A 26,216-nucleotide genomic window follows, 5' to 3' on the forward strand; every position below is an offset into this window, starting at 1 on the left:
AGAAAACCAACAGTCACTCAATAAATGTCTATTGTCTTTCTGGAACTATATTTTCATAGCAACTTTACTGAGATATAATCAACATACAATGAACTGTGCACAATTAAGTGTACGATTTGATAATCACGAACATATGCATGCTCCAGTATTCTTGCCTGGAAAATTCCACGGACAGAGGAGCCTGGTGGTCTACAGTCCACGGGGCCACAAAGAGTCAGACACGACTGAGCGGCTAGGCACACGCACACAAGGAATGCACGCACCTGTGAAACCATCCCCGCAGTCACCTTGTTTGTTTCCCATCTCTTAGGTTCACTGTCCTTTGTTTTCTGATGTCCTTTGTCTCGAAAGCCATTGTTCCATATGTTTTGTCTGGTTTTCTAGTGATTCAAGGGAGGAGGGTGTATCTGGTTCCGGCTGTTCATCTTGGTTGATTATGAAAGCCTGCCTGGACTCTTTTAAGTGCTGGATCCAGTAGGAAGGAACAAAATGGATAAAATCCTTGGTTTCAAACAGCCTACATTCCAGACCGCAGTGACAGTAAGTATATGAAAGAAAAGTAAATTTGCATAAATAAATGATTTCAGAAAATGTGTGTCGATAAAATAAGATGGTAATGTGATAGAGATGCAGAAAGGTTTCTCTCAGGAGGCAACATTTGAGGAGATGACTTATGAGAAACAGGCTGTCACTTGAAGAGCTAAGAGTGTGTTCTAAGATAAGGAGATGTGACAAGTCCAAACAGAAATAAGCTCGGCTTATTTCAGAGGGCAAATACAAGGCCAGTGTGGCTGGAGTGTATTTGAGATGGAAGATGAAGTTGGGGCCGTAGGTAGATTGTTGTTGTTCAGTTGCTCCGTTGTGTCTGACTCTTTGTGATCCTGTGGACTGCAGCACGCCAGTCTTTCCTGTCCTTCACCATCTCCTGGAGCTTGCTCAAAGTCCTGTCCATTGAGTCAGTGATACCATCCAACAATCTTCGTTCTCTGTCGTCCCCTTTTCCTCCTGCCTTCAATCTTTCTCAGCAACAGGGTCTTGAGCTTAGAGTAGAAGAGTCTTGTAGATCAGTGTTCCAACTACCAACTGCTGCATAACATAGAACAACAATCATGAGCTTTATTCATGAATCTAGGGGTGCTTGAGGTCAGCTAAGTGACTTTTGTTATGGGTCTCTTTGGTTGCAATCAAGTCATGGGTGGGACTGGAGTCATCTCAAAGATTCCTCATCCCCCTATTTAGAACCTGGGCTACTTAGACAAATAACTAAAGGATAGAACATTTCTAGTTCCTTGGCGCTCTCTCTCTTAACTTACGTTAGCCCAATTTTTTACATGGTGGCTAAAGGTTTTCAGAGCAGAAACTGGCAAGAGCTTCAGGGTGTTTCCAAACCTAGCCTTAAAGTCACACAATGTCATTCCCACCACATTTGGTTTGTCAAGGTAGTCACAAAGATTCACCCAGGTCCAAGGGGAAGGAACAAAAATTCAACTTCTTATTGGAAGAGCATCAAATAATATGTGGATATGTTTTAAAACTGGGATTCCCAGGTGGCGCTAGTGGTGAAGAACCTGCCTGCCAATGCATGAGACATAAGAGACACAGGTTCAATTCCTGGGTCGGGAAGATCTCCTAGAGGAGGACATGGTAACCCACTCCTGTATTCTTGCCTGAAGAATCCCATGGACAGAGGAGCCTGGTGGGTTACAGTTCATAGGGTTGCAAAGAGTTGGGATACAACTGAAGCAACTTAGAATGCATGCATGTTTTAAAACCATCATACTCATGGCAAAGACTTTGGGTCATATTTTTATAATAGGAAGCCATTGGTGGGTTTTTAACAAGGGAATGATACAAAATGATTTGCAATTTTAAAAGGTCAGTTTGTCAGGATTACTAAGATGCCAAATCAACATGCAAGCATCAATTGTGTTATTATATAACAGCAAAAACAATTAGCAAATTAAGTGTTTAAAATGATACAAGAGTGTTTTGAAAATACCAACTAAAAAAAAGTGAAGTTGCTCAGTCGTGTCCGACTATTTGTGACCCCATGGACTGTAGCCTACCAGGCTTCTCCGTCCATGGAATTTTTGAGGCAAGGGTACTGGAGTGGGTTGCTATTTCCTTCTCCAGGGGATCTTCCTGACCCAGGAATCAAACCTGGGTTTCCTGCATTGCAGGCAGACGCTTTACCCTCTGAGCCACCAGGGAAGCCAACTACCTAGAAATAAATCCAACAAAAATACATGTAAGACTTTTATGCAGAAAACTACAAACCTCTGTTGAGAGAACCTAGAGACTGAATAGATGGATTTACTATTTTCCGGGATTGTGTGACCAATTATTATAAAGATGTCAGTTTTTCTTAAATTGGTCCATAGTTTCAGTGCAATGCCAATCAAAATATCCACAGCTTTTTTCTGTAGAACTTGACAAGCTAATTCTAACAATGTATATGGTAATGTGAAGGATCAAGAATAGTAAGCCACTCTTGAAGGAGGAAGAAGAAAAGTGGAAGAGGGATTTTCTGTCCTTGATATAAGACTTATCATAAAGCCTGTGTCATCTGCTATTAAGGCAGTGTGATACTGCCATGAGGAACACAGATAGAAAAATAAACAGACCAGCGTAATAGAAGAACCCAGAAATAGACTCATGCACATATGGACACTTGATTTATGTCAAAGATAGCATTGTAAAAGAAGGAAAGGATGGTCTTTTCAGTAAATGGAGTTGGAGTAATTATGTATCCACATGGAAAGAAAGAAGGAAAGAAGGGAGGGGGAGGTATATAGTCTGCAGAAATACTTGCGCATATGCACTGGGAGACATGTACAAGAATGTTTGTAGCGGCATTATTCATAATATCCTAATTTAGAGACAACCCAAAGATTCAGCAGTAGGATGGATAAATAAAATGTGATATATTCATAAAACAGAGTATTTTACAGCAACAAAAATGAATAAACTGCAGCCTCATACAGACTAGATGAATCTTAATTGAAAACATAATATTGAATGAAAGAAGCCAGACACAGAATACATGTGATTTCATTTCCAAAAATTTCAAAACTGGGGAAAACTTTTAGCGATGCATAACCATGGACAGAGGAGCATGGTGGGCTAAGTCCATGGGACGCAAAGAGTCAGACACTACTGAGTGACTAACGCTTTCACTTTTTTCAATCATTCGATAAACTGTAAAGAAGGGCAAGCCTGCATAGTGGTTATTTTTATGAGGAAGATAGAGTTTAACATTGGGAAGGGGTTGTAGGGTAGAGCTTCTAGAGTGCTGGCTATATTCTATTTACTGTCTTGGATGTGGTCATATAGTATCAGTTTTATAAAAATTCATTTAGTAGTTGTATATGCATGCTTTATGTACTTCTCTATACATTATATTTCACAAGAAAAAAGTTTTAAAATACCAAGTTCACTCTGGCTACTGTGTGAGCATGCAAGTATGTAAGCAGGAAGTCCAGTTGTCCAGTAAAGACAAGATAGAGGCTTGGACCAGGGTCGAGAAGTAGTCAGATATAGGAAATAGTTTAGAATTAGAGGTAACAGGACTTGATGTGGAATATGAAGGGCAAAAAATACAGCAACAAACACACTGAGTCATAAAACACAGTGAGAGAACGCAACGGAATTAACTAAGCTTCTGAAACAGAAAACGTTAATGTGAAGTGCCAAGTTGTGTGAATGGGTATCAGATGGAGGACTTCTGTCTGACACATTAGGGAAAGCTTCATAGAAAAGCTGGGAAGGAACTTCCCTGGTGGTCCAGTGGCTAAGACTCCGAGCTCCAAAGGTAGCGACCGGCCAGGGTTCCATCCCTGGTCAGGGAACTAGATCCCACATGCCACATCCGAGAGAGTTCACACGCTGCAACTAACACCCGGCACAGCCAAATAATTAAAAATAAATATAGTAAGTATTTTTTAAAAAGCTGGGAAAACAAACAGTTGAGGAAATGGATGAGGGGTTATACAGTTAAAGGAGATTAGTGGATCGCTTACAGGCAGGAGTTTTGTATTGTCCTGTACTCTTTTGCACATTATTTTATTTTTGAGGCATTTCATGCATTATCTCTCAAATAAGTTTTTATCTACTTATGACTACCATTTAGATCCACAATAAAAGGTGTTAGCAAATTACTTCAAAGGCAGCAGCCATTCCACAAGTCCTGATTGAACCATGAAGTCTTGAACAAGTATATTACACAACTCCTAGAAGCCAACACCACGGTCACATGATCCTAGTGATCATATGGCAGTGCTTCTACACTATAGAATGGAATATGTATTAATAGCTTTTACATTATTGGCTTCATTTTACCTTCAAGATGTTACTGGAAGTTTTATTTTTGATACAAGCTTTTCTCATTGGATAGACTGATGGGTGTTGGAATAAAAGGTGGGGGGGATATATAGAAATAATGTCTAAAACAGAAATTAGTGGGAAGGGAGACTTCTCAGTCAACCCACTTTATCTAGGAAGGCTTCCTGCATGAGTCAGAGTGATTTGAGGATCATCCAGAATTAACAATAGGAGGGAACTTTTTTTTTTTCAGGCTTGTGGAAAAATAAGAGTGGGAGAAGCAATGATTTTAAAACTCTGTGGCGTTTCTGATTTCATGTACGATTTTAGGCACATCACTCTCTTTCATCAGGGCTTCCCTGGTGGCTTAGCTGGTAAAGAATCCGCCTGCAATGAAGGAGACCTGGGTTTGATCCCTAGGTTGGAAAGATCCCCTGGAGAAGGGAACAGCTACCCACTGCAGAATCCTGGCCTGGAGAATTTCATGGACTGTATAGTCCATGGGGTCGCAGAGTCAGGCATGACTGAGCAACTTTCACTCACTCTTTCTCTTTCATACACACGATACACCTTGACATTAAAAAAAATTACTGTTGGGCTAAATGAGAGTGAGTTTTACTTTCATAGGTGTCTAAGATTCCACTAGAGCCCATGAGGGAGTTGGGAATGAGAACACTGAAAACCAGAAGTAGGAAGTGAAGGGGGAAGATTAGATTAACTAGAGTACAAGCAAAGTGATGTGACAGCCAGTGCTCACACATGCTTGTGAGAACCAGGAACCGTTGGCAGAGTTTTATCTGTATTAATGCATTTACTCTCATGACAATGCTGTGAGGTCATCCTCACTTTACAGTTGGAGATACCATGACACCAAAAGGTTGGGCAAATAAGTTGGCTGAGGTTACAGAACTGGAATTTGAAGCCAGGCTTTCTGAGTCTAGAATTCATACTCTTAACTGTGGTGCTAGACTATATATATATATATATATATATATATATATATATACTTTGAAAGATGTGAAAAATTTATTGCTTTGAATTTTTTAATTGGAGGATAATTGCTTTACAACATTGTGTTGGTTTCCGTCCTATAACAGCAGGAGTCAGCCAGGAGTATACATACTTCCCCTCCCTCTTGAGCCTCCCTCCCATCCACCCCAGTTTTGAATTTTTATTGGAGGAGAGTTGATTTACATTGTTGTGTTAGTTGCAGGTGTAGAGCAAAAGGAATCAGTTATACATCTACTAGACTGTAACTTTTTCTTAGAAAAAAAGGAAGAGATAGCATAAATGAATTTGTTTCTTCATATTCCTATCTTATGAAGTACAGTGACATTTTAAAATGGCATACAGAGACAATTATCTCCTCTACTTTGTCCCTGTTGCTTATTCCTTTGGCTTTCCAATGACAACCCTGTCATTCTCTGGGGTGATTCTGAGCTTGTTTTTGGCTGTGCTCAGGTCTTCCTTGCTGTACTACTTTTCTCTAGTTGCCAGGAGCCCAGGAGGTCTAGTTGGCCGTGTGTGGGCTTCTCATTCCGGTGGCGTCTCTTGTGGCACACAGGATCTAGAGGCCCTGGCTTCAGTAACAGTGGCAGGTTGGCCTAGCTGCTCCACAGCATGTGGGATCTTCCCCCATCAGGGATTGAACCCACGGCTCCTGCATTGGCAGGTGGATTCTTTACCACTGAGCCACAAAGGGAAGCCCTGATTTTAAGTTTAAAATGAAGTTGACCTCAGCTTTTTTTTTTTTTTTAAACCTAACATATATTTGCCATTAAAAGAAAAAAAAAAAAAAAACCATTGCATAGCTTACTTATATTTGAAAAACAACAACAACAACCAGCTGGGGCCTTCAAGTTTAGCATCTAAGATTAGATGTTTGGCTTTGAAGAGTACTGAAATAGCTAACAGCGATGTATTGGGCTCGGGGTGTTTAACGTTCATTAAACTGCAGCACTCTATGGAACGATTACCACTAATTACTGGAGGTCACAAGAGCCATCATAACTGACAGTCTTTTTTTCGTCGCCTTACCCTGGAGAGTATGAAAAACTGTAGGAAAAACGATGTAACTTCCCAATTAGGGAGATGGAGAACGGTATGGGAAAGTAACTTTTCTGCTGAGGCTGGGAGTTCATACTCATTTAAGCTGTAGACAGATCGTGCAAGCGCAATAAAGACGTCTAACTGTTCTACAAACCGTCACCCCCATCCAGACTAACTGGAAAATAGAACTGGAATAGGAGTTGCTCTTCAAATACTGCGCTTGGGAGTCTCGAAAAGCTATAGAGCACAAACCAAGCCTGGTTCCCAGATGCTTTTTAAAAGTCTTCCCCAGGAATGCTCTCCCAGCAGCCTCGGCGCCTTCCTGGCTGAGCCTGGCGCGGGGCTCCCCAGCCTCCGCCCGGGGCGTCAGCCCCTGCACCCCGAGGCCAGTTCCGAAGAGGGGAGCGGCAGAGCCGAGGGAGGAGAACGAGAGAGCGAAATGGTCAAGTCCTCCTTAACTCCGGGCCCCCTCGCGGGCCTCACCCCTCCTCCCGGGGGCTGAGATTGGAGAGGAAGTGGGAAGGTTTCAATCTGTTCCTCACACCGGCGCCCTCATGCCCCCACCCTTCTCCTCCGCTCGGGGATCCGGCGAGCCTCATTCCCGCCCCTCGCCCCGGGAGAGGAGCGCGCGCCGCAGCCAGGTGCGCGGAGAAAGGCCGGGGACGGCGGGCGGCCTCCAAGCGGCCGCCGGGGCCCGCAGCCGCCCGCCAGCCAGCAAGCCAGGCCCGAGGGCAGCCCCGGAGTCCGGGGCGGCCGGATGTGAGGGCGCGTCACTTCCGGGCGGTGCAGCGGCGGCCGCTTGGAAGATGGCTGCGCCCTGTGGCTCGGAGCTGCCCGCCAACTCGCCGCTAAAAATCCCGAAGATGGAGGTGCTCTCCCCGGCTTCTCCTGGTGGCCTGAGCGACGGAAACCCATCGCTGTCCGACCCTTCCACGCCTCGGGGTGCCTCCCCGCTCGGGCCGGGCAGTGCGGCGGGCTCGGGGGCAGCGGCGTCCGGGGGTCTCGGGCTGGGGCTGGGGGGCCGCAGCGCCGCCTCGTCCTCGGTCTCCTTCTCCCCTGGTGGCGGCGGTGGTGGCGGGGCTGCGGCAGCCGCCGCCGCCGCCTGCCGGGGCATGTCGTGGACGCCGGCAGAGACGAACGCGCTCATCGCAGTGTGGGGCAACGAGCGGCTGGTGGAGGCACGGTACCAGCAGCTGGAGGGAGCCGGCACGGTGTTCGGCAGCAAGGCCCCCGGGCCGGCCATGTACGAGCGCGTGTCCCGGGCCCTGGCCGAGCTGGGCTACGAGCGGACCCCGTCCCAGTGCCGGGAGCGCATCAAGGTAACCGGCCGCCCGGCCTGGGGCAGCAAACCAGAGGCAGAGAGAAGGCGGGGAAGCGGGCCTCGGGGGCGGGGGCCGGTCTGAGCGCAGGGCTCCCCTCCGGGGCCCGGTGGGCCATTCGCATCTCCTCCGCTTTTTTTCTTCTCTCCCTGGGAAGGGGGGGCTTTTTTTTCCAGATGGCCGCCAGCCCGTAGGTTTTCTGAGTTTGAAGTTGGGCGTGCCTGCCGCCGCCCCTCTCTCTTGCCAATCGAGGATGTTCTTGCGCTCTGAAGTTGGTAGTTTCGCATTGTGCTCCCGGCGGCGGTCCCATGCAGCCGGCGCCTCTCGCCCCCGCCGCCCGGGCCCCTCGCTTTGTTCCAGGCCGGGGGGCTCCCAGGCTGAGGCTTACCGTCCGGGGCGGGATGGAGCAGGGATAGACGCGGGGGGGGGGGGGGGTGCTGAGCTCCCCCCGCTACCCCCCAGTTTAGGAATTTTCAAGTGAGTGGCAGGGGCAGAGCCGTACGAAAGGCGCCTTCAGACGATGGCCTTTGTGTCAGTTGTCTTGCTTCTGCCTTGAGCTTGCTTCTAACTCGAAGGGCGATCAAGTCTTGAGATGCTTTGGAGAATTGGAAAGGCTCGGTTGTAGCCAGATACTGTATTGTTTTTGTGGAGTTAGGGCACAGTTAAAGTTGGTCTGGCTGATACTTGGTCCGAAATTTGAGTGTGTTGCCTCCAGAGTTACGTTGGCTTGAGGCCCTGCAGTGTTTCTGACGAAGCTCCTTCTTGAAAGCCTGTGTTTCCCTGCCTTAGCTGTTGTGCCGGATGTGGTGACAAGTGAAGCTCTCACTGTGCGTCTGGCCATCCTTGTGTACCTGAAGGTTTCAGTACAGAGACTTAATTTGGGCTGGAAATGTTACCTCCAGTCGGTTACTGTTTTCTGTTCCTGCTGACTTTTAATCTGGGAGTTCAGGTTTGTAGTATTGGCAGATATCGAGTTGTTTTTTAGGTAAGTTGGTTGGTGCCCTCCTCGCAGTGTCTGCTAAAAGATTCTGGTAGAAGACTTACCCCTTGTTCACGGAACTACTACTTGTTCAGAGTTACAGGATCAGTGTGCTTCGTTTCTGGCAGGGCTGACACTTTTTTGGAACTCCATGGTGGGGTAAAAAACCCAGTAGGAACTGTCATACTCACACTGGAGAAGGAGATGGCTCCAAAATTCTGGAGATCTTGTCTCAAGTGTTCATTTGAGGACATTGTGGCTTAGAAACTTTGGTCCAGAAACCAAGATATTTCAAACCTATTAACTATTTTTAGGGAATCTTGACACCCGTTTCTCAATTAGAAAATTAGATTGGTTTACCTGATAACATGTTATCTTTGGGCTCCCCTCCCTCTCCATTTTAGACAAGGATGTCATGAAAGTAATAGTTTATAGATAGGATAAATAGTAGCTAATAGTAGCCACTGTTCTCTGAATCTCATTCCTTGTTCTATTCAAGGTTGTTAAGGTTAAGTTTAGGGGAGTTTTTGCATTGTGTTGTTTAGCCTCTATCCATGAACTTTTTTGGGTTTAGAAGTGCCCTTTAGGCGTTTGTAATTGTTTTAGCTTCATTGATTTTTTTTTTTTTTTGTCCATAGAAATTTCCCAATCAGAAGGACAAAGGGTGTTATCCAAAGCTGCTTATGAATCTCACTGATTATAAAATTGTTTCTCAAAAAGCCAGGAAATCTCTAGTTGGGTTGCGTCTTTGTCCAGTTATGAGAAGCATAACCTAAAGCAAAGAAAGGAGACTGGGCTTCTCTGAAGAATTTTCAAAAGTGGATGGTTTTCTTTGTCTCCAAGCAGATAAGATCAGATTGACCTCAAGCTCTTAGAATATTTTGAGACTATATGGATGTTGATGATGGATTCTCTAATCCACAGTAGCAGTTGGTGAGGCGACCAGATCACTGTTTTTTGTTTTCTTTTTTAAGTAAACAATTCCTTAAGTGTGATTTCAACCAAGGAACCAGACTTCTTTAATAGCATTGGTCTTTCCTATCGGAATTATAAGCTCCATAAAGACAAGTTCTGATCTCTTATTCCCAATAGTATGTCCAGTGCCTAGGACATAAGTAGGCACTGGATACATATTAAATTCACCAAATAAACAAAGCCTTGAAGGATAATGTTGGAAAGTATAAAAATCTAGAGCAGTGTTCAGATTTTAACCTCAAAACATAGACTTTGAAACCCAATTTGAGAAATACTTCCTTAAAAACTAAACTCTGTCCCTCTTGGAGACTTAAGATGAATGTAATCTTAAACATAGATACACACGTGGTCACTGAAATCATAGGCTTACACAGTTATGAGGTGGATGTTTATGATTATGTTCCGGATTATGATTATGAAAATCAAAAGGCAACCTTAGGAAATTCTCAGAGAATCATCCCAAACCCCTGAAATAAATCTTTCAATCCCAGTTTCAGAAATGCCAATTTAGAACAAGTAATTCAGAGATCTCTTTCACTTGATTCTGTTAATGAGAACCACAAAAAGAAATTCAACAATCCTTTTTGCTTTGGAATTTGCAAAATAGAAACAAAGTAGTTCAGTGAGATATGGACGTGGAGGTATATCTTGTCCAGAATAATGCAGCTCAGTTAAATGTGAACTCACATCAGAGGCTCCTGGGGAGGAGCGCCATGTGCATCAGTTACATTTCTGGTCCAATGGATTTATTTAAATAGCTATCAAGATTCAACTATGAAGACCCAGTAAATAATTTCTTCTAAGTTTGAAAGGAAGGATGATATATAGTAACTTCAGTTTTTCCCTGAAACTTCCCCTGAATCATAGTTTCAATATGTTGATGTAACAACCTTGTCATATGGTGACTCTTGGATTTTGCTGGCAAAGTACTATTTTTAAATACTATCCAAGCGAATATATATATTTCTAAGTGCACAGGATTTTAACTTAAAGTCAGATATAAACTTTTTTTTTTTAATTGCTGCAAAGTCTGACATGTCCTGTTTCTGGTATTTGTTCAGTTTTTTGGATAAAATGGGTGTGTTTGAGACTGGCTTGCTACACATGTTTGGTATCGTTTGGTTCTGAAGTTTTGTTGCTTTCTGTTTGTTTGCCAGGAGAAAATGAATCTGCTAACAATTCCAGCCTAATTTTGGAGTCAGATAAACAAATGGGTGGTTTTCTCTCCTTTTCTTTGCCTTGTCGTCATCTCCATTTTCTAAATGCTTCAGTGTTTACTGTCTGCTTGGTGGAGAGAAGAACTGTAATACAGAGTCCAAGAGCTTTCAGTGTAGTTGAAATTTGTATACCCACACCTAAGAGTTAAAAAGCTGTACCAGACAACACAGGGGGTGGTATGCAGTGTAGTACTTAGTCTCGAATGACAGAAGCAGACCGTAAGTGTGATGACTTACTTCAAAGGAGGAAGAGGGCTCAGCACAGCCCATACTGTAGTAGTTGAGAGACCTACTTGGAATTCGGAGCCAGATGCCGGATTCACACTTAAGTCAGTTAATCGATGCCCTGTAAAACTCGTTCTCAAGTCCCATATTTTTGGGTGTTCTCCAAAAATTTGGCTCTTGAGAGTTGGCTTTTTGTCTCTCAAACAGATGCTTTAGTCTGGCTCTACCTGAAGATGAAATGCAAGGTGATCATATGACCTAAAGAACTTGTCTTTGCTGGGTCAGTGCTGGTTGTTTATCAGATAAACTTATAAGTGGTGGGGAGTCTTCTGCCTAGCAAGCAAGATGATGAACTTTTTAGGGACATTGTCTTGATCTATATTCATCAGTAATTCATCGTAATCTTTGGAACAAATATTGTACTTAGGAGACAAATCACAGTGTGGTATATTTGAACTTTCGCTGTAACTATCAAGACTTGTCATTATCTGTCCTGTGAGAACAAATAGGGCAAAGATAACTTGGAGCCCGCAAATACTGTTGTCCGTGTGTGAACATTTTAAGACTGCCTGTCTCTAAGGACTTTTCTGATGTTAGCACACCAGACTTTCTGCATTATCGTTGAAAGGTTTTTCAGAATGTGGTCTGCCACTCAAAAGTATTCATATGAAAGATTTAGTCAGATTTATCTCCTTCCATTTCTTTCATTCCCAAGCCCTTGCCACCAGAAAACTTGTGTGTTCCAGTTTTCTTGTCTGCTTTTGAATCTGATGAAGATTTGATATATATACTGAAAGAATAGACTCCCAGCCATACAAACGTATATTTAGGCTTTTGGTTTTGGAGGTGAGGACTCCAGTAAGCACATCTTAAAACTGTGCGTGAATAGGCACCTGAGTTTATTTCCTGGCATTTTGGGAGATCTGGAAAGTAGAGTGAAATATTCTGGATCCTTCATTAAGAGGATATGTAAAAAAAGGAAAAAAAAAAAATGAGGAGATCCATAGTATAAAGCGGTGCTGTTCAATAAAACTTTCTGTAATGAGGAAGTGTTCTATATCTGCTGCAGTTCAAGGCAAGAACCACTAGCCAAAGGCTATTAAGCTTTTGGAATGTGGTTAGTGTGCTTGAGGAACTGAATTTTTAATTGTGTTTCATTTTAATTAATTACATTTTAAATTATAAATAGCAACGTGTGGCTAGTGGCTACCATATTGAACAATATAGGTAAAAGTTGTTATTCAGAATATTAAAGAAGGCTTTATTTTATGAAAGGATTCTCTTGGCTACACCCTCAGACCTCCTAGGGGGCGGGGGTCTTGTTGGAAGTTCTTTCTTCTTGCCCTTCCTGTTGCTTTACCCCTGAGTAGGAGGAACCTTGACCAGTCAAGAGATATGGTTCACCATTGTAGGAGGAGGAGCTTTTCCTGTAAGGAATAAAGTATTATAATCTCAGTTGACTGGGGCAAAACATATCTACACTGTCTAGCAGCGACTGTGCAATAGCTGCTGGTCACAGGCAGTAATTGAACACCTGAAAAGTGACCAATGTGACTGTGCCACTGGATTTTTAATCTCAATTTTAATTCATTTATATTTAACTAATACAACATTGTAAAGCAACTATAATCCAATAAAAATTAACTTAACAAAATAAGTAAGTTTAGTGGCTATTACATTGACCAGAACAGCTTTGGGATTATAGTGTTCAGTTTTTTTGCTGTGTACTCCCAAAAGAGTTTTGAAATCCATGCGATCTCTTGAACATTTGAAAGCTGACATTAATATTTTTTCATCATGTGTTTTAAAATTTATGGGACGTTAATGGGAGCTTCCCTGGTGGCTCAGATGGTAAAGAATCTGCCTGCAACGCGGGAGACTCAGGTTCAATTCCTGGGTGGGGAAGATCCCCTGGGGAAGGGAATGGCAACCCACTCCAGTATTCTTGCCTAGAAAATTCTGTGGACAGAGGAGCCTGGTGGGCTACAGTCCATGGGGTCGAAAAGAGTCGGACATGACTGAGCAAATAACAGGACAGAACAGGATATAGGACGTATTAAATCTAGTGTGAGTGAGATGAGATTGATGTGACACTTACTGAATAATGTACTCTGACTCTGAAGGATTCACCCCAAATTCTTATCGGTTCAGTCAGTTCAGTCACTCAGTCCTGTCCGACTCTTTGCGACCCCATGAATTGCAGCACGCCAGGCCTCCCTGTCCATCACCAACTCCCGGAGTTTACTCAAACTCATGTCCGTCAAGTTGGTGATGCCATCCAGCCAGCTCATCCTCTGTCACCCCCTTCTCCTCCTGCCTCCAATCCCTCCCAGCATCAGGGTCTTTTCCAATGAGTCAACTCTTCGCATGAGGTGGCCAAAGTATTGGAGTTTCAGCTTCAGCATCAGTCCTTCCTTCCAATGAACACCCAGGACTGATCTCTTTTAGGATGGACTGGTATCTATAGGTTTTATCAACTATATCTTGAAAATGTTGATGATCCCACAATATTCCACTTATACTTAAACAGTATGATTAACCTGTATTCCTTTGACTATTCTAAATTCAGCAGCCAAGCTTCGTGCCTAAAAAACATATACAAGACAGAATGACAGGAGTCCCTAAGGTTTAAGGTGCCTTGATCAATCATTAAAGAAGGCATATGGGCACTACAATTAAAGACCCCTAATTTAGAACTTTGAGCATCTTTTCTGTTTCTTTCTTGGCTGATGTAGAGCTCCCAGGCCCTTGAAATTCCACTGCCCGGAGGAGCCAGGAGAGATTTGGAACTTAACTCTTGGCTAAAGGCCAGGCATCTGGGGAGGACTTGGAAATCTTACCCATTCCCTTTCATCACACTCATCTGACAGATTCATCACAGGGTTTCTTTAAATACTAAGGTCTGAAATAAGAACTTTCTTTTGTTTTTTCTTGTTATTCATCAACAGATACTTGAGGGCTTTCTGTGTGAGGCTGTTGACTTAGCGCAGTATATCATTTACCGTCAGAGTCTCCTTCCCAGGGAAGAAGGAGTCAGGATACTAGAGCACCAGTTCCAGTATTGTGAGCATGGTCTATGGATTGTGTGGACGTTAAGCTCCTGGTGCTACAACCTGTTTAAAAAGTCATGCCTTTCACTTGAAAAACCATTTGCTGTAGTGCATGAAGGTATGCCCTAGACCCCACATGCGACTGGTGGGGGGGTGTCATCCAGGACCAGGTCAAAGGGTGGAGTCACTGGTTTGGGACAACAGCAGATGTACCAGTTCTAGAAATTTATGTTTCCATAAGTAACTTTTTTATAGTTTGAATTGCAGTTATATCCATTATATATCTCATTCCTTAATTTATATACTAGAGAGAAAAACCAAAGCCACTCCTCTTTTTGAACATACCAGAAGAAATGTATTTTACCCTGTGGCCTGGTACTCACATGGCATACACATATGAGCATAAATAGATGTTTGTGTATGTGTAACCAAAGCACATTTCACAAAACAGTAATGCTGATATTGCATCTAGAGTGTGTCTGCACTGTTCTAAGCGCTTTACAAATACTAACTTAATTAACTCACATAGTGACGCTATACTTAACTGTGCAACACACTCTGGTTGGTTCTTTTCTACTTGAACCCAGATCTTCCAGCCCCAGCACCTCTTGAGTGGCATAGTCTACAGCATGTGTCTGTACCTGGAAGGTCTCTCTTTTCAGCCCCCTCCCCACACCCTCCTTCCCCTGCCCCCCCACCACAGTGCTTTTCAGCATCGCCTCCCCTTGCACCCCAGTCCCTCTGGTCCTCATCTTTCCTCTACCCCAGCCACACTCTCATTTGTCTCCAGAAATTCCCTCACCTAAATCAGGTGCCAAGAAAACCTGGGAGGATGGGGGTGACCACTCCCACTGGACTGGGTAGCAGGCTTACTCCTTGGGGACTGGCCGCTCAGGGTCACATTGGTCCCTACGCCGGCCACACCGCTGAGGTGGCAGGATGGAGGAGCTGGGGGAAGGGGAGACAGGCTAAATACTCACTTCCAGGGGACCAACAGCTCACAGAATAGAGGTAGGGCCTGGAGTCTTTCTCCTACAGGTTCCACAGCTGCAGTGACATGTTCTGGGAGGGTATGGGTGGACCAGGGATGATTTAGGTTTGTTGACATGACCTCACTGAGGTGTGCCAACACCTGGTGGGGGCAGCAACACCTCCCCATTATCACGTGCGTGCACTGTGCCTAGGGCTCAGCTAGTACCCCTCCCCCAAACTGGGGGTCCTCAAACATCCCTTACCTGCACCGTCCCCTCTAACCTGTAGCAGCTCTGCATCCACCCTTGTCTCCCTTGTCACCCTCTCACTGCCCCAAATCCTCTGCACCAGAACAGGTCCTGTTCCCCTGATTGGTTATCCCTTCATCTCCCATGTGGGGTGTTGAGAAAGGTGCCCACAACTCATTAAAATTGATTACCAACCTGCTAATGGGCCAGAACCTGCAGTTAGATAGAAGAGGAATAGAAGAGAATGAGGTGACATTTAGTTTTTTCAGTCATTGTGCTACTTTAGACTCAAGGTATCAAAACTCCAGAAACATCATTTGGGACAGGTCATGTCCCAGATGTTCTCGTGAAATGTTTTATCTTGTGTAGTTCTAGAGACCTAGAACCTGTGGCTTGAGGGGAAGGTGAAAGGAGGTGGGAAGTGGTAAGAAATCAGACTGGAGACAAACAAGAGGTCAGAGGATGGGCCAAGGAGTTTGGACTTTGTTCTAACTTAATAGAGAGTTTTCAGCTGGGGAGTAACATGGTTTCCCTCAGGTTCTCGAACTAGCTGTCAGGTGGAAAATGAATTGGAAAGGCTAAGACTGAAAGTACTAAGATATTTTAGAGGCTCCTTGCAGAAACCTACACAGGAGGTGAAGTAGTAGTGTTATAGCCACGCTTTCCGGGAAGCAAACTCACTCAGAAGGACAATGCAGATAGTGGAGTGCAGTTTATTACACCGGCAGGCCCAGGGCAGAGTCTCCTCTTAGCCAAGGACCCTGACCAGCATTTGTGAAAATCTTTTATACCCCATGTGTACGCGTCCAAACCCACTACCCCAATTCCCTTAAGACTTACATAAACAAAGGAAGGGTAAATACAACTACAATAACCCCATCATTCACGTGTTATGTGTTCAAACAGTCAGTAATCAATAAGCCCGCAGTTACATTGCAAATAGTTAATAACCGATAGGCCTGTGCTTACATTCTGATAGATAGTGTCCGGAGGCAGGGGTGATTAGTGTCTGTTTTCTCTTCTTCAGGATTCCCCTGCCCAGAGGGGGGTCTTATCCTTCCATTGTCATTCCCACAGGCGCTAAGCACAGAGTTCAGAGTCCACTGGAGAGGTGGCCGCACATGATCAGCACAGACAGGCCTGAGATGGAGTCCAGGCCCTATGAATTCCTTCTTCATTCCCCTCTCTTGATGCTCTTAGTTTCCATAACGAGCATCATTCATTGAGATATATTGTACCTTAGCCCTCCTGCCACCCACATGAGAGAATGCTATCAACTTCTGGGTTACAAAATTCACGAGGCATTGTAGGAAGCAGGGCCCACAAAGCAGTATGATCAAGATTACTATAACAACAGTTCATTAGACATGGCTTTCACTTGATTTTGCATATCCTCCAAGGCAGCAGATACATCTTCAGACAGGTCAGGGATGTGCACACCATTCGCCAAAGTCCCTCCTTGGGCTGCTGTGAGTATGTCTAATGCCATCCTAATTTGAATTACTGCCTTCCTCATCTGAATCTGTTCTTCGTTCAAAGCTTGAATGGCTTTAGTACTGTCTAAGAGGGCCTGTTTAATGAAATTAGTTAAGGCCTCTACCTTAACCATGATATCCGTTGTCCCTACAGAGGGTATAAACAAGGCAGCAACATAGTCATACCATTGGAACACAGATCGTGTCCATCTTGCATGCAGATAAGGCAGGTTTACTGGAGGCTGGTGTAGGCTAGGCCTAATTCTGCCATGGGCGAAAGCAAATCCTAATGTGCAACGCCGCACCCAGCCAACTGGTAACCATGGCCATAAGTTAAGCCCACAGAGCCACTGGGTCCCATTGGGGGCTACCCAGCGGATTCCAGGATTATATTTCCAGTCGGAACCGGGCCACTGAGCAGACTGATTGGGGTGATAGGTAACTTCCAAGATTTGTTTACTTTGTTCAGCGGACAAATAACAATTCTTTTGGGTCTAGGGGATGGTCTCCAAATCCAACTTTCTGTTCTTTTTGTTCCCAGCAAATAGTAGCAGGGGCAATCAACTGTCCTTTCTCAGGAGTCATCCAGAAATATTCATCCCAGACCTGGTAGTATTGCTCAAGGCACCGGGAGGCCTGTCCCCCTTTTGTAAGGGAGCCCTTTTCCTCCTTAATTCTCATATATGAGGTATAAGCCTTTGTTATCTCCATAAGGCTGGTGTTCATGTTAAATGTAACCCTATGTCCCTGGCCCATTGATGGCTTCTTCTAACACCAGAGGGCAAAGAAAGGTTATGGTTGGTGAGAGAGAGGAAAGTTCCTTTCTGTTGTTAAAGTCCCCATAACGGAGTGACGATACCCACCAGGGGAGTCTGTCTATTACTGACAGGGGCATAGCCCCACATACTCAAGTTCAGAATTGCATTGGTGAGGCCGAGCAGCAGGAGTCATTTACCCAGCTCCATCCTGTAGAGGGCTCGTCTGGGACCTAGTTTTCTTCTTCCTCCTCAGAATGATCTTGGTTTCCCGTGGGTCAGTGGGGTCCTTCTGGGTGGTCCACTCGGCGTCCTCCGGGTCAGGGTCAGCGTGGTATGCCTTCTTTGCTCTGGTGTGATGGATCAAGGGACAATACCTGCAACTTTAACTGCAGTAGGGGTAGTTAGAATAACATAAGGGCCCTTTCACCAAAGGGCTAGCAAATCATGTTTCCAATCTTTGACCCATACTTGGTCACCACGTGTAAACTCATGAATCTGTTCCCCAAGGGGGAACGGCACCCTTTCTTGTACAAACTTAGTTACCCGATTTATTACCTTACCCAGTTCCATCTGCTGTGAAATCCTATCCCCCCTTACCTGAGGCAAATTTGTTGACACCTGTTTTCTTATGGGAGGAGGCCTCCCATACACAATTTCGTGTGGAGAATAGTCTTGGGACTGTGGGGTCATCCTGAGTCTGAGCAGAGCCATTGGGAGCAAGTCCACTCAGGAGCAGTCAGTCTCTCTGATCCACTTGGAGAGTCTCTTTAAGTGTCCGGTTGGTTCATTCCACCATCTCAGAACTCTGGGCCTATATGCAGTGTGCGGTTTAAAGTTTTGCTTACTTGTTATACTAAATCAGCTACAAAAGCCAGGCCATTGCCTGATCCAATGCTGGTAGGAATTCCAAATCTAGGAACCATTTCCCTAATCAGGCACCGGGATACTTCTGATTCTCTTTCAGTCCAGGTAGGAAAAGCTTTTACCCATCTCAAGAATGCACATACCATGACCAGCAGGTAACGGTAGTGTCGGTGAGGTTTCATTTCAGTGAAGTCCACTCCCAGGTGTTCAAGGGGCAGTGTGCCTTTCAGTTGAATACCCGGAGGTTTTTGTCTGAATACCCAAGAGGCAGCATTAACCTGTGAGCAGGCAGCATAGCCTAGGTGGGTCGCTTGGTGTGTTTGGCTTACCAGAGTGTGTGCCAGCTCCTCCAGTACCAATAATTTGCCACTTGGCAATTCCCACCCTCTCTTTTCAGTCTTGATGGCCCCTTCCGCTTTGGAATACCCGAGAGCTGTTGTCCCTGTTTTATCAGGCTAGTGCCATCAGTATATAGGACCCAGTTAGGGTCTGGAACCTTGAGCCCTTTAAAACAAACCCCAGATACCTTACCTCCTCTTTGTAGATCTGTGCCTTCTTCTTCGACACCCGGTAACCTGCTTCCATCAACAGCTGGAGCAGTGCATTTGTCCCTTTCCAGCATTTTTCCTTGGTCTCAGGCAGCCAGCAGCAGGTCATCCCCCTATTGTAGGAGCTGACATCCACACTCTTCTGGATGGAATGAGTCCAGATCAGAAGCCAAGGCTTCCCCAAAGATGGCTGGGAAGTTTTTAAACCCTTGTGGGGGAGTCCAGATGAGCTGTTGTTTGGTGCTCCCCACTGGATCTTCCCATTCAAAGGCAAAGATGGGCTGTGGGCTGGGGCGAGGCGTATGCAGAAGAAGGCATCCTTGAGATCTAGGCAAGTGTAAACTTTAGTCCTTGGTGGGAGGAGGCTAAGTAAGGTATAGGGGTTTGGAACAGTGGGATGTAAAGTCACAGTAGCCTGGTTGACTAGCCTGAGATCTTGTACAGGCCTATAGTCCTGTCCTCCTTCCCTTTTGACTGGCAGGATTGGCGTATTCCAAGCCAACTGGCACTCTACCAGAATGCCTGCTTGTTTCAATCTATTGATGTTGGGCAATATGCCGGTTCAGTCCTCCATCCATAGGGGGTACTGGCACCCTCTAACCAGGATGGTGCCTGGTTTGAGTTCCATTATCACTGGGGCATGATGTTTAGCCAGCCTGGGGGCAGGGGGTGTTGTCTTCCACCCAGACCTCAGGGAATAATTGAGTTAGCTCCCTCATGCTCTTCTGGCCCACCCGGTTCTGCCTTCAGAGGCTCATGCAACCTCCACTCATCTTGGGGTGGTATTGAGAGAGAGGGCAAATAAGTCATAGAGTCCGTCCAGAAGGTGGGCCTCTCCTCAGGGGAGAAAGTCACTTGTGCTCCTAGTTTGGAGAGCAAGTCTCTTCCCAACAGGGGTACTGGGCACTCAGGAATGTAGAGGAATTCATGAATCACTTGGTGCGCCCCCCCCCCCCCCCACCATCTGATATTTTCTGGGCTGGCAAAACGATTTAATCATCTCTTCTTTCGATACCCCAGTTACAGCGGTAGTCTTTGTGGACAGAGGTGCCACAGGTTTTGTTACTACTGACAGTTCTCCTGTATCCACCATGAAGTCAATGTTTTGGTCCCCCACTTTTACGGTTACCATGGGCTCTCAGGGACCTGATATCTCTGAGCCCTAGCAGCCCTAGTTAATTTCCAGGTCAGCAAGCCCCACAACTGCGGGAGCTTCCTCTTCCTTGCCTTAGGGCATTCATTCTTCCAGTGGCCAAAAGCTCGGCGCCAGGCACACTGGTTTGGCTGTAACAGGCCCAGGGCCTCCCTTGGGACCGGCTGAAGGACTGTCCTGTCCCTGGGGCAGATGAGGTTTTCCGGAGGGCCCGAGATAGACTTTTCCCGAGCAGCAGCTAGCACTGTAAGTCTCTTGTCTGTTCTCTTTTATTCCCTCCGGCTCTCTGGCAGAGCGCAGTCTCTGCTTAATTCCAACATCTCCCTCCCCTTCTTGTCAGTACTCACCAGGAGAGGCGGGTATAGCTTGGGCAGTTCGGTTGGAGCCGGATCCTGGAAGTGTTGCCCAGAGGCTTCTGTCACCGGGATCAGAGCCTGCCCAAACGGCGGCTCTACGAACTCCGGGAAAGCTGGCAGAGGAGCAGTGGCTGTTGCAGAAACTTCACCTGGCCCTGGATCGGGCATTAAGGCGGCCTCCAGTCCTGGTGAAGCACTGGGAGGCAGGCGTGTCATTATCCAGCATGGGGGAGGGGTCAGGTCATCCCCGTCCAAATCCTGTAGAATTTCCTTTTTTATCATTAGTCAATTTTTGTGCCATTAATATTTTTCCCTTTCCCTTCTGGATACAGAACCTTGTCCAAGTAGGAGGGTCTCAAGCTAACCCTAGCCATGAGTCAATAGATGGATATAGATCCAGGTGTCCTGGCTCTCCTGTGACTACTGTATAGATTGCTTCCACTATTTTTAAGTTCACGGTGTTCTCTGGTGGCCATCCTGCTCCCATAGGGGGCCATTCGACCTCACAGAGTATGTGGAGGCAGTTAGGCTTCATCTTCACCCCATAGTCTCTTCCTAATCCCTTCTTTAAATTTTTAATCATGCACTCCAATACAGTTGCCTTAGATTCACTTTCCCCCATCTTGCTTACCTTCTCGGACCTTCTTCTACTTTTCCTTTTCGTTCTGTCTACGAAGTTCTCAGTACCCTATGTACTTCTGATATTTCCACTCAGTGACACTTAAATTGCCATTGTGCCTTCTTCCTAATTGGGGCGAGAAGAGCCTTACCTGCCAGACCCCAGAGGGAGAAGGGGGATCGGCGTGTCTTCACCTGCCAGTCAGCATAGCTGAACCAGACATCACATGGTCCAAGACTGTTTCTCCCTTAAAGTCCATTCTTCCTTGGTGGGCTTGATCAGGTGCGAATGAAAACACAGATGGGTTAAATACCCCATGTCCCAGGCCATCCTCAGAAAAGCCAATTCATACTCACTTCGGTATCCCCCTCTTTCTAGCCCAACAATTCCGAGGGGGTCAAGAATTTCACAGCAGACAGGACACCTCCTGGGGGAGGGCAGAATACGAGCATACCTATAGGACCAGTTTCCTATCCTAAGAATCCCCTGGCGATAGCTTGGTAATAATTTTCCCCGAGACGGCGTGGACACACCTCCTAAATGACCTTCACAAATTTCCTTCCTAAACCCTAGCACGCTCGTCGACCTGTGTACCAAGCAATCGCCGCCTGCCTATTCCAGGCTCCTGTGGGTCCCCGCTCCTTCTAGTCCCTCCCAGGGGGGTGTCAGGCCCCCTCCTCCACCCTGCCGGGTGGGTTCCTCCTCACCTGAGCGCTCAGTTCCCCTGCTGCCGTCCACTACCTGCTGACGTGAAAGGTCCGGGCGTTGAGAAGCAGAATCCTTCCAGAGGGGCAAGGCGCCTTCCCCCTTCTAGGAGATTCAAGCTACAAAGCCTCGGGGTGGCCTCAAATGAGACCTGTCTCCTCAAAGCGAGGAGTTTCCCGGCCAATGCACCAAATGTTATAGCCACGCTTTGCGGGAAACAAACTCACTCAGAAGGACAATGCAGATAGTGGATGCAGTTTATTACACCGGCAGGCCCAGGGCAGAGTCTCCTCTTAGCCAAGGACCCTGACCAGCATTTGTGAAAATCTTTTATACCCCATGTGTACGCGTCCAAACCCACTACCCCAATTCCCTTAAGACTTACATAAACAAAGGAAGGGTAAATACAACTACAATAACCCCATCATTCACGTGTTATGTGTTCAAACAGTCAATAATCAATAAGCCCGCAGTTACATTGCAAATAGTTAATAACCGATAAGCCTGTGCTTACATTCTGATAGATAGTGTCCGGAGGCAGGGGTGATTAGTGTCTGTTTTCTCTTCTTCAAGATTCCCCTGCCCAGAGGGGGGTCTTATCCTTCCATTGTCATTCCCACAGGCGCTAAGCACAGAGTTCAGAGTCCACTGGAGAGGTGGCCGCACATGATCAGCACAGACAGGCCTGAGATGGAGTCCAGGCCCTATGAATTTCTTCTTCAGTGGCAGTGAAAAGGGAGAGAACATAACAGATTTCAGACATAATCAAAAGTAGTGGAGCTGTTTTGGAGAATCTGAAAATTTAGATTTGCTAGATCTTAACCTGGATACACAACTCACTGTGTGCTTCTCTACCATTGTACACAGAGGATGCTAATTGCAGTCCTCAGAGGTCATCACAGTACTTCATTGCTTAAGTTTTAAGCTTTAAGTTGGTTCTTTTTTTTTTTTTTTTTTTTAAGCCGTGCTACGTGGCAGGGGGTCTTAGTTCTCCCCACAGGGGGTGGGCAGAGTCCTAATCACTGGATCACCAGGGGATTCTCTAGGTTTGGTTCTCAAACCCAATGGAAGTGTTAGTCATTCAGCCCTGTCTGACTCTTTTGTGAGTCAGTGGGCTGTAGCCTGCCAGGCTCCTCTGTCCACAGAATTCTCCAGGCAAGACTGTTGGACTGAGTTGTCATTTCCTTCTTCAGGGGATCTTCCTGACCCAGGGATTGAACTCAGGTCTCCTGCATTGCAGGCAGATTCATTACCATCTGAGGCACTAGGGGAGCCCAGAACCCAATGAGATCCAGCTAAATAAAACACTGCTTTAGGACAGTCCTGTCTGTGTTATCCAGACTCCCTTGGGTTCTGATCTGCTCCCCAGGCTTCTTAAGTGATGGTCCTGCCTTCTTTTTTCCTAACATTACCAGAGGGCAAGAACTAAAATCAGACCTAAAATTTCAAATGTAAATTATCATGCATTCTCTCAGAAGTATGCTCATGTCACTAGGATGACGTAAAATAGCAGCCCCCCCCCCCGCCCCCCTACACTTTGGATGGTTGTATCTGTGCCATGTTTGCAAAATGTTTTTTAAGAAAAGGGGGGTGGGGAGGAAAAACTTCCTGAGTTTCAAAAACAAATACCAGTACCATTTTTTAGATAGTCGATTGTTAGGATTGCCCATTGATTATTAGGTTCTGTTTAATTTTATTTCTGTTGTGGGGTTTATGCAGTGTGTTCTGTCTACTATTTACCATTGCAAAAACTTCCTTCAGTGTTGAAAATGAATGCTCAATGAATCTGTGCCTCCTATACTGCATATGTTACAAGTTATCTGGGGTTTGTAATCTATGTGGAGTCTTCCCCGCTATTGTTCTGAAGAATTGAAAAATGCCTGCATACTGGAATAAGGTGTATGTTTAAGTCTGTATAATTCTTAACCTATCTGTAGTTGAGAGAGTCCTTGAGAGCCAATGAAAATACCTTTTCTCTTGGCGATAATCAAATGAGTGCTACTTTGTCACTTAGTGGGTGGGGTGTGATGTTATTTCCTAATAGAATACAGACCTGTGTTTATTCTCAGACATTTTAGGAATAACAGCCATCATCTTATTTTTATATATGTGTTCTTGGCTGTATTCATAAATTACATTTCTTGAGCTACCAAATAATAACTTCATTCATTATAAAGTGATGAAATAGAATGGAAGTTATTTACCTAGATTTATTTTCTAGTAGCATTTTCTCAGCCTGTGTAAGATGACTTTGTTGTAACAGCCTGAATTTTTGAAACCCACAATGTTGTTTCTCTAATATCTACCTTTAGATTACTACATTTATCCAAATAAGTCAATTATGTTTGTACTTGATATTAATAAAACCAGAATAAAGTTCATATCTACCAAAACCTGCTCTTATCATTATTATTTAAAATTTACAAATACTTTTCTCTAAATGGCTGGAGCTGCTTAATGACTTAGAAAAAGGAGTGTGATAGGCCAGAAAGTACCTTGACCTTGTAACTCTCAGCTGCCACATACAATCTTAGGAGTTTCTGTCATTTACTCATCCCTTTAGCAAAAATATATTGAGCTGCTTCTGTGTGCCAAATATTTGATTTAGGTTCTAAGAATACGTCAAAGAATAAAACGGGGGGGGGGGGGGGGGGACAAAGACAAACCCACCTGCCTTCAAAGAGGTTATATCCAGTAGAAAACAATATGAATACTTTAAATATGTTACTTCAAAACTATTAACACAATCAGAAAAACCCTCAAATAAGATATTCTTTTATATTAGCCTTATTGACCTTAGAAGGTTTCAGCTCTCAACCTTCCACTATGCATGGGAAATAGAAATTCCTTTGCTTTGGCTTTATTAAAAATGATCTACATGATTTTTATATTATGACTTCTTACTGTGATATGTCCTGTTGAGTCTTGCCCCTCCAAGCAGCAAAGTGCCATGCTGCCTGGTATTCATGCTGTCATTAGATAATGAGCACATCTGTGCTGGTCCTGGTGGTACAGCCTTCAGCAGAAATAGATAATGTTCCTTCTCTCTTGTATAAATTAGGAAATATGGTTAATAGTTGGATTTGAGAAATCAGAGTTTTGCCAGTTTTAGAACAGTATAAAATAATTTTTGACATAAGTTATATAAACCACATTATAAAACTAAGAGGGAAAAGCAAGGGAAAGTTTAACTCTTCTTCATAATAGCATATCTATAAGTCTGTGAGATGTTATTTTTCAAGAAGTGGTGGTGAAGCTTATTTTAATTCCAGTAAAATTTCCACTGGAGAAGGAAATGGCAGCCCACTCCAATATTCTTGCCTGGAAAATCCCATGGACAGAGGAGCCTGGTGGGTTACAGTCCATGGGGTTGCAAAGAGTTGGACATGACTGAGCACACATGCAAAATTTCCATGCACCAAAGAAGAAATGAGAAATCTACATGCTTTTTGTTTTATTGAGCTCCGAGAAAGTATATATAGGTCATTCATGCTTCTTTCTTGATTCATGCCTGCCTCCTACTTCTTGCAAACAGGTTGCCCAGTGAGTGAGGCTAAGTTCTCACTCTGGGTGGGTATCGAGGATTCCTTTTTTCCCCTTGTTTATATGTCACTGTGTTAGTCACCATATTCTTGCTCAGAGTATAAACCTTTGAAAATGGCTAAATGATTGGCTTTTAGCCATAGAAGAATGAATATGAGCGAAGTTATGATGACATAGCCAGGTGTTGGTGAAATTTGAATAATGTATGGGCAATAACATACTCATTTAACAATGTTACCTAATATGTAACAAACCTAAATCTAGGTATAAGCACCTTTTATTAATACTTAAAGATTTCACATGTTGTCAAACAAAACTTGATACAACACTTTAAGTACTAATAAAGAAGTGAGCATTCTTTTAATATTGGGTGATGTTTAGCTGAAAGTTACTTACTTTTCTAAACAAGGTTCTGACACTGATCGCTACAGTAAGGTTCTTTTGAGTTTGTTATTCTTATCATGTGCTTAATGATAAAGCTTCACTGCTACTTTTTCTTTCCTTGAACTAACCTTCACATAAGGCACCTTGGTTTCCAGGTGGCGTGACTATTCTTGTTGTAATAATAAGAAATATTTAACATTTACTGAGTACAAGCTACTAAGCAAACACTGTTTTAAATTCTCTACTTGAATTTTTTTATTTAACACAAATCTATGATGGAGGTAATGGTCGCATACTCCAGTATTCTTGCCTGGGAAATCCCACGGACAGAGAAGCCTGTCAGGATACAGTCCATGGGGTCGAAAAGAGTCGGACATGACTGAGCAACTATGACTTTCACTTCATGATGGAGGTACTGTTACCAGCTCCACCTTACAGATAGAGAAATTGAGGTACA

The 26,216-nt window shown here is 44.6% G+C and overlaps 1 protein-coding gene across 13 annotated transcripts in view; it reads left to right on the plus strand.

The window, feature by feature from the left end:
- Positions 1-7,100: 7,100 nt before the first annotated feature.
- The window catches only part of MSANTD2 (Myb/SANT DNA binding domain containing 2), a 37,110-nt gene continuing 17,994 nt past the window's right edge, over positions 7,101-26,216 (plus strand). For 9 of the 13 annotated variants that reach the window (XR_009697028.1, XR_009697030.1, XR_009697032.1 and 6 more), the window contains exon 1: positions 7,101-7,688. Coding sequence is in view for 6 of the 13 variants with exons in the window: in XM_061167527.1 (XP_061023510.1) it covers positions 7,176-7,688 (513 nt within the window). In the remaining 7 variants the exon portion in view is untranslated. Of the gene's footprint in view, positions 7,689-24,591; positions 26,172-26,216 lie in introns of those variants that run through there. The other 4 variants (XM_061167424.1, XM_061167434.1, XM_061167475.1 and 1 more) reach the window with 3 other exon arrangements.

The sequence above is a fragment of the Dama dama genome, chromosome 2 (assembly GCF_033118175.1).
Source record: "Dama dama isolate Ldn47 chromosome 2, ASM3311817v1, whole genome shotgun sequence".
In the NCBI taxonomy this organism is placed as follows: Eukaryota; Metazoa; Chordata; class Mammalia; order Artiodactyla; family Cervidae; genus Dama; species Dama dama.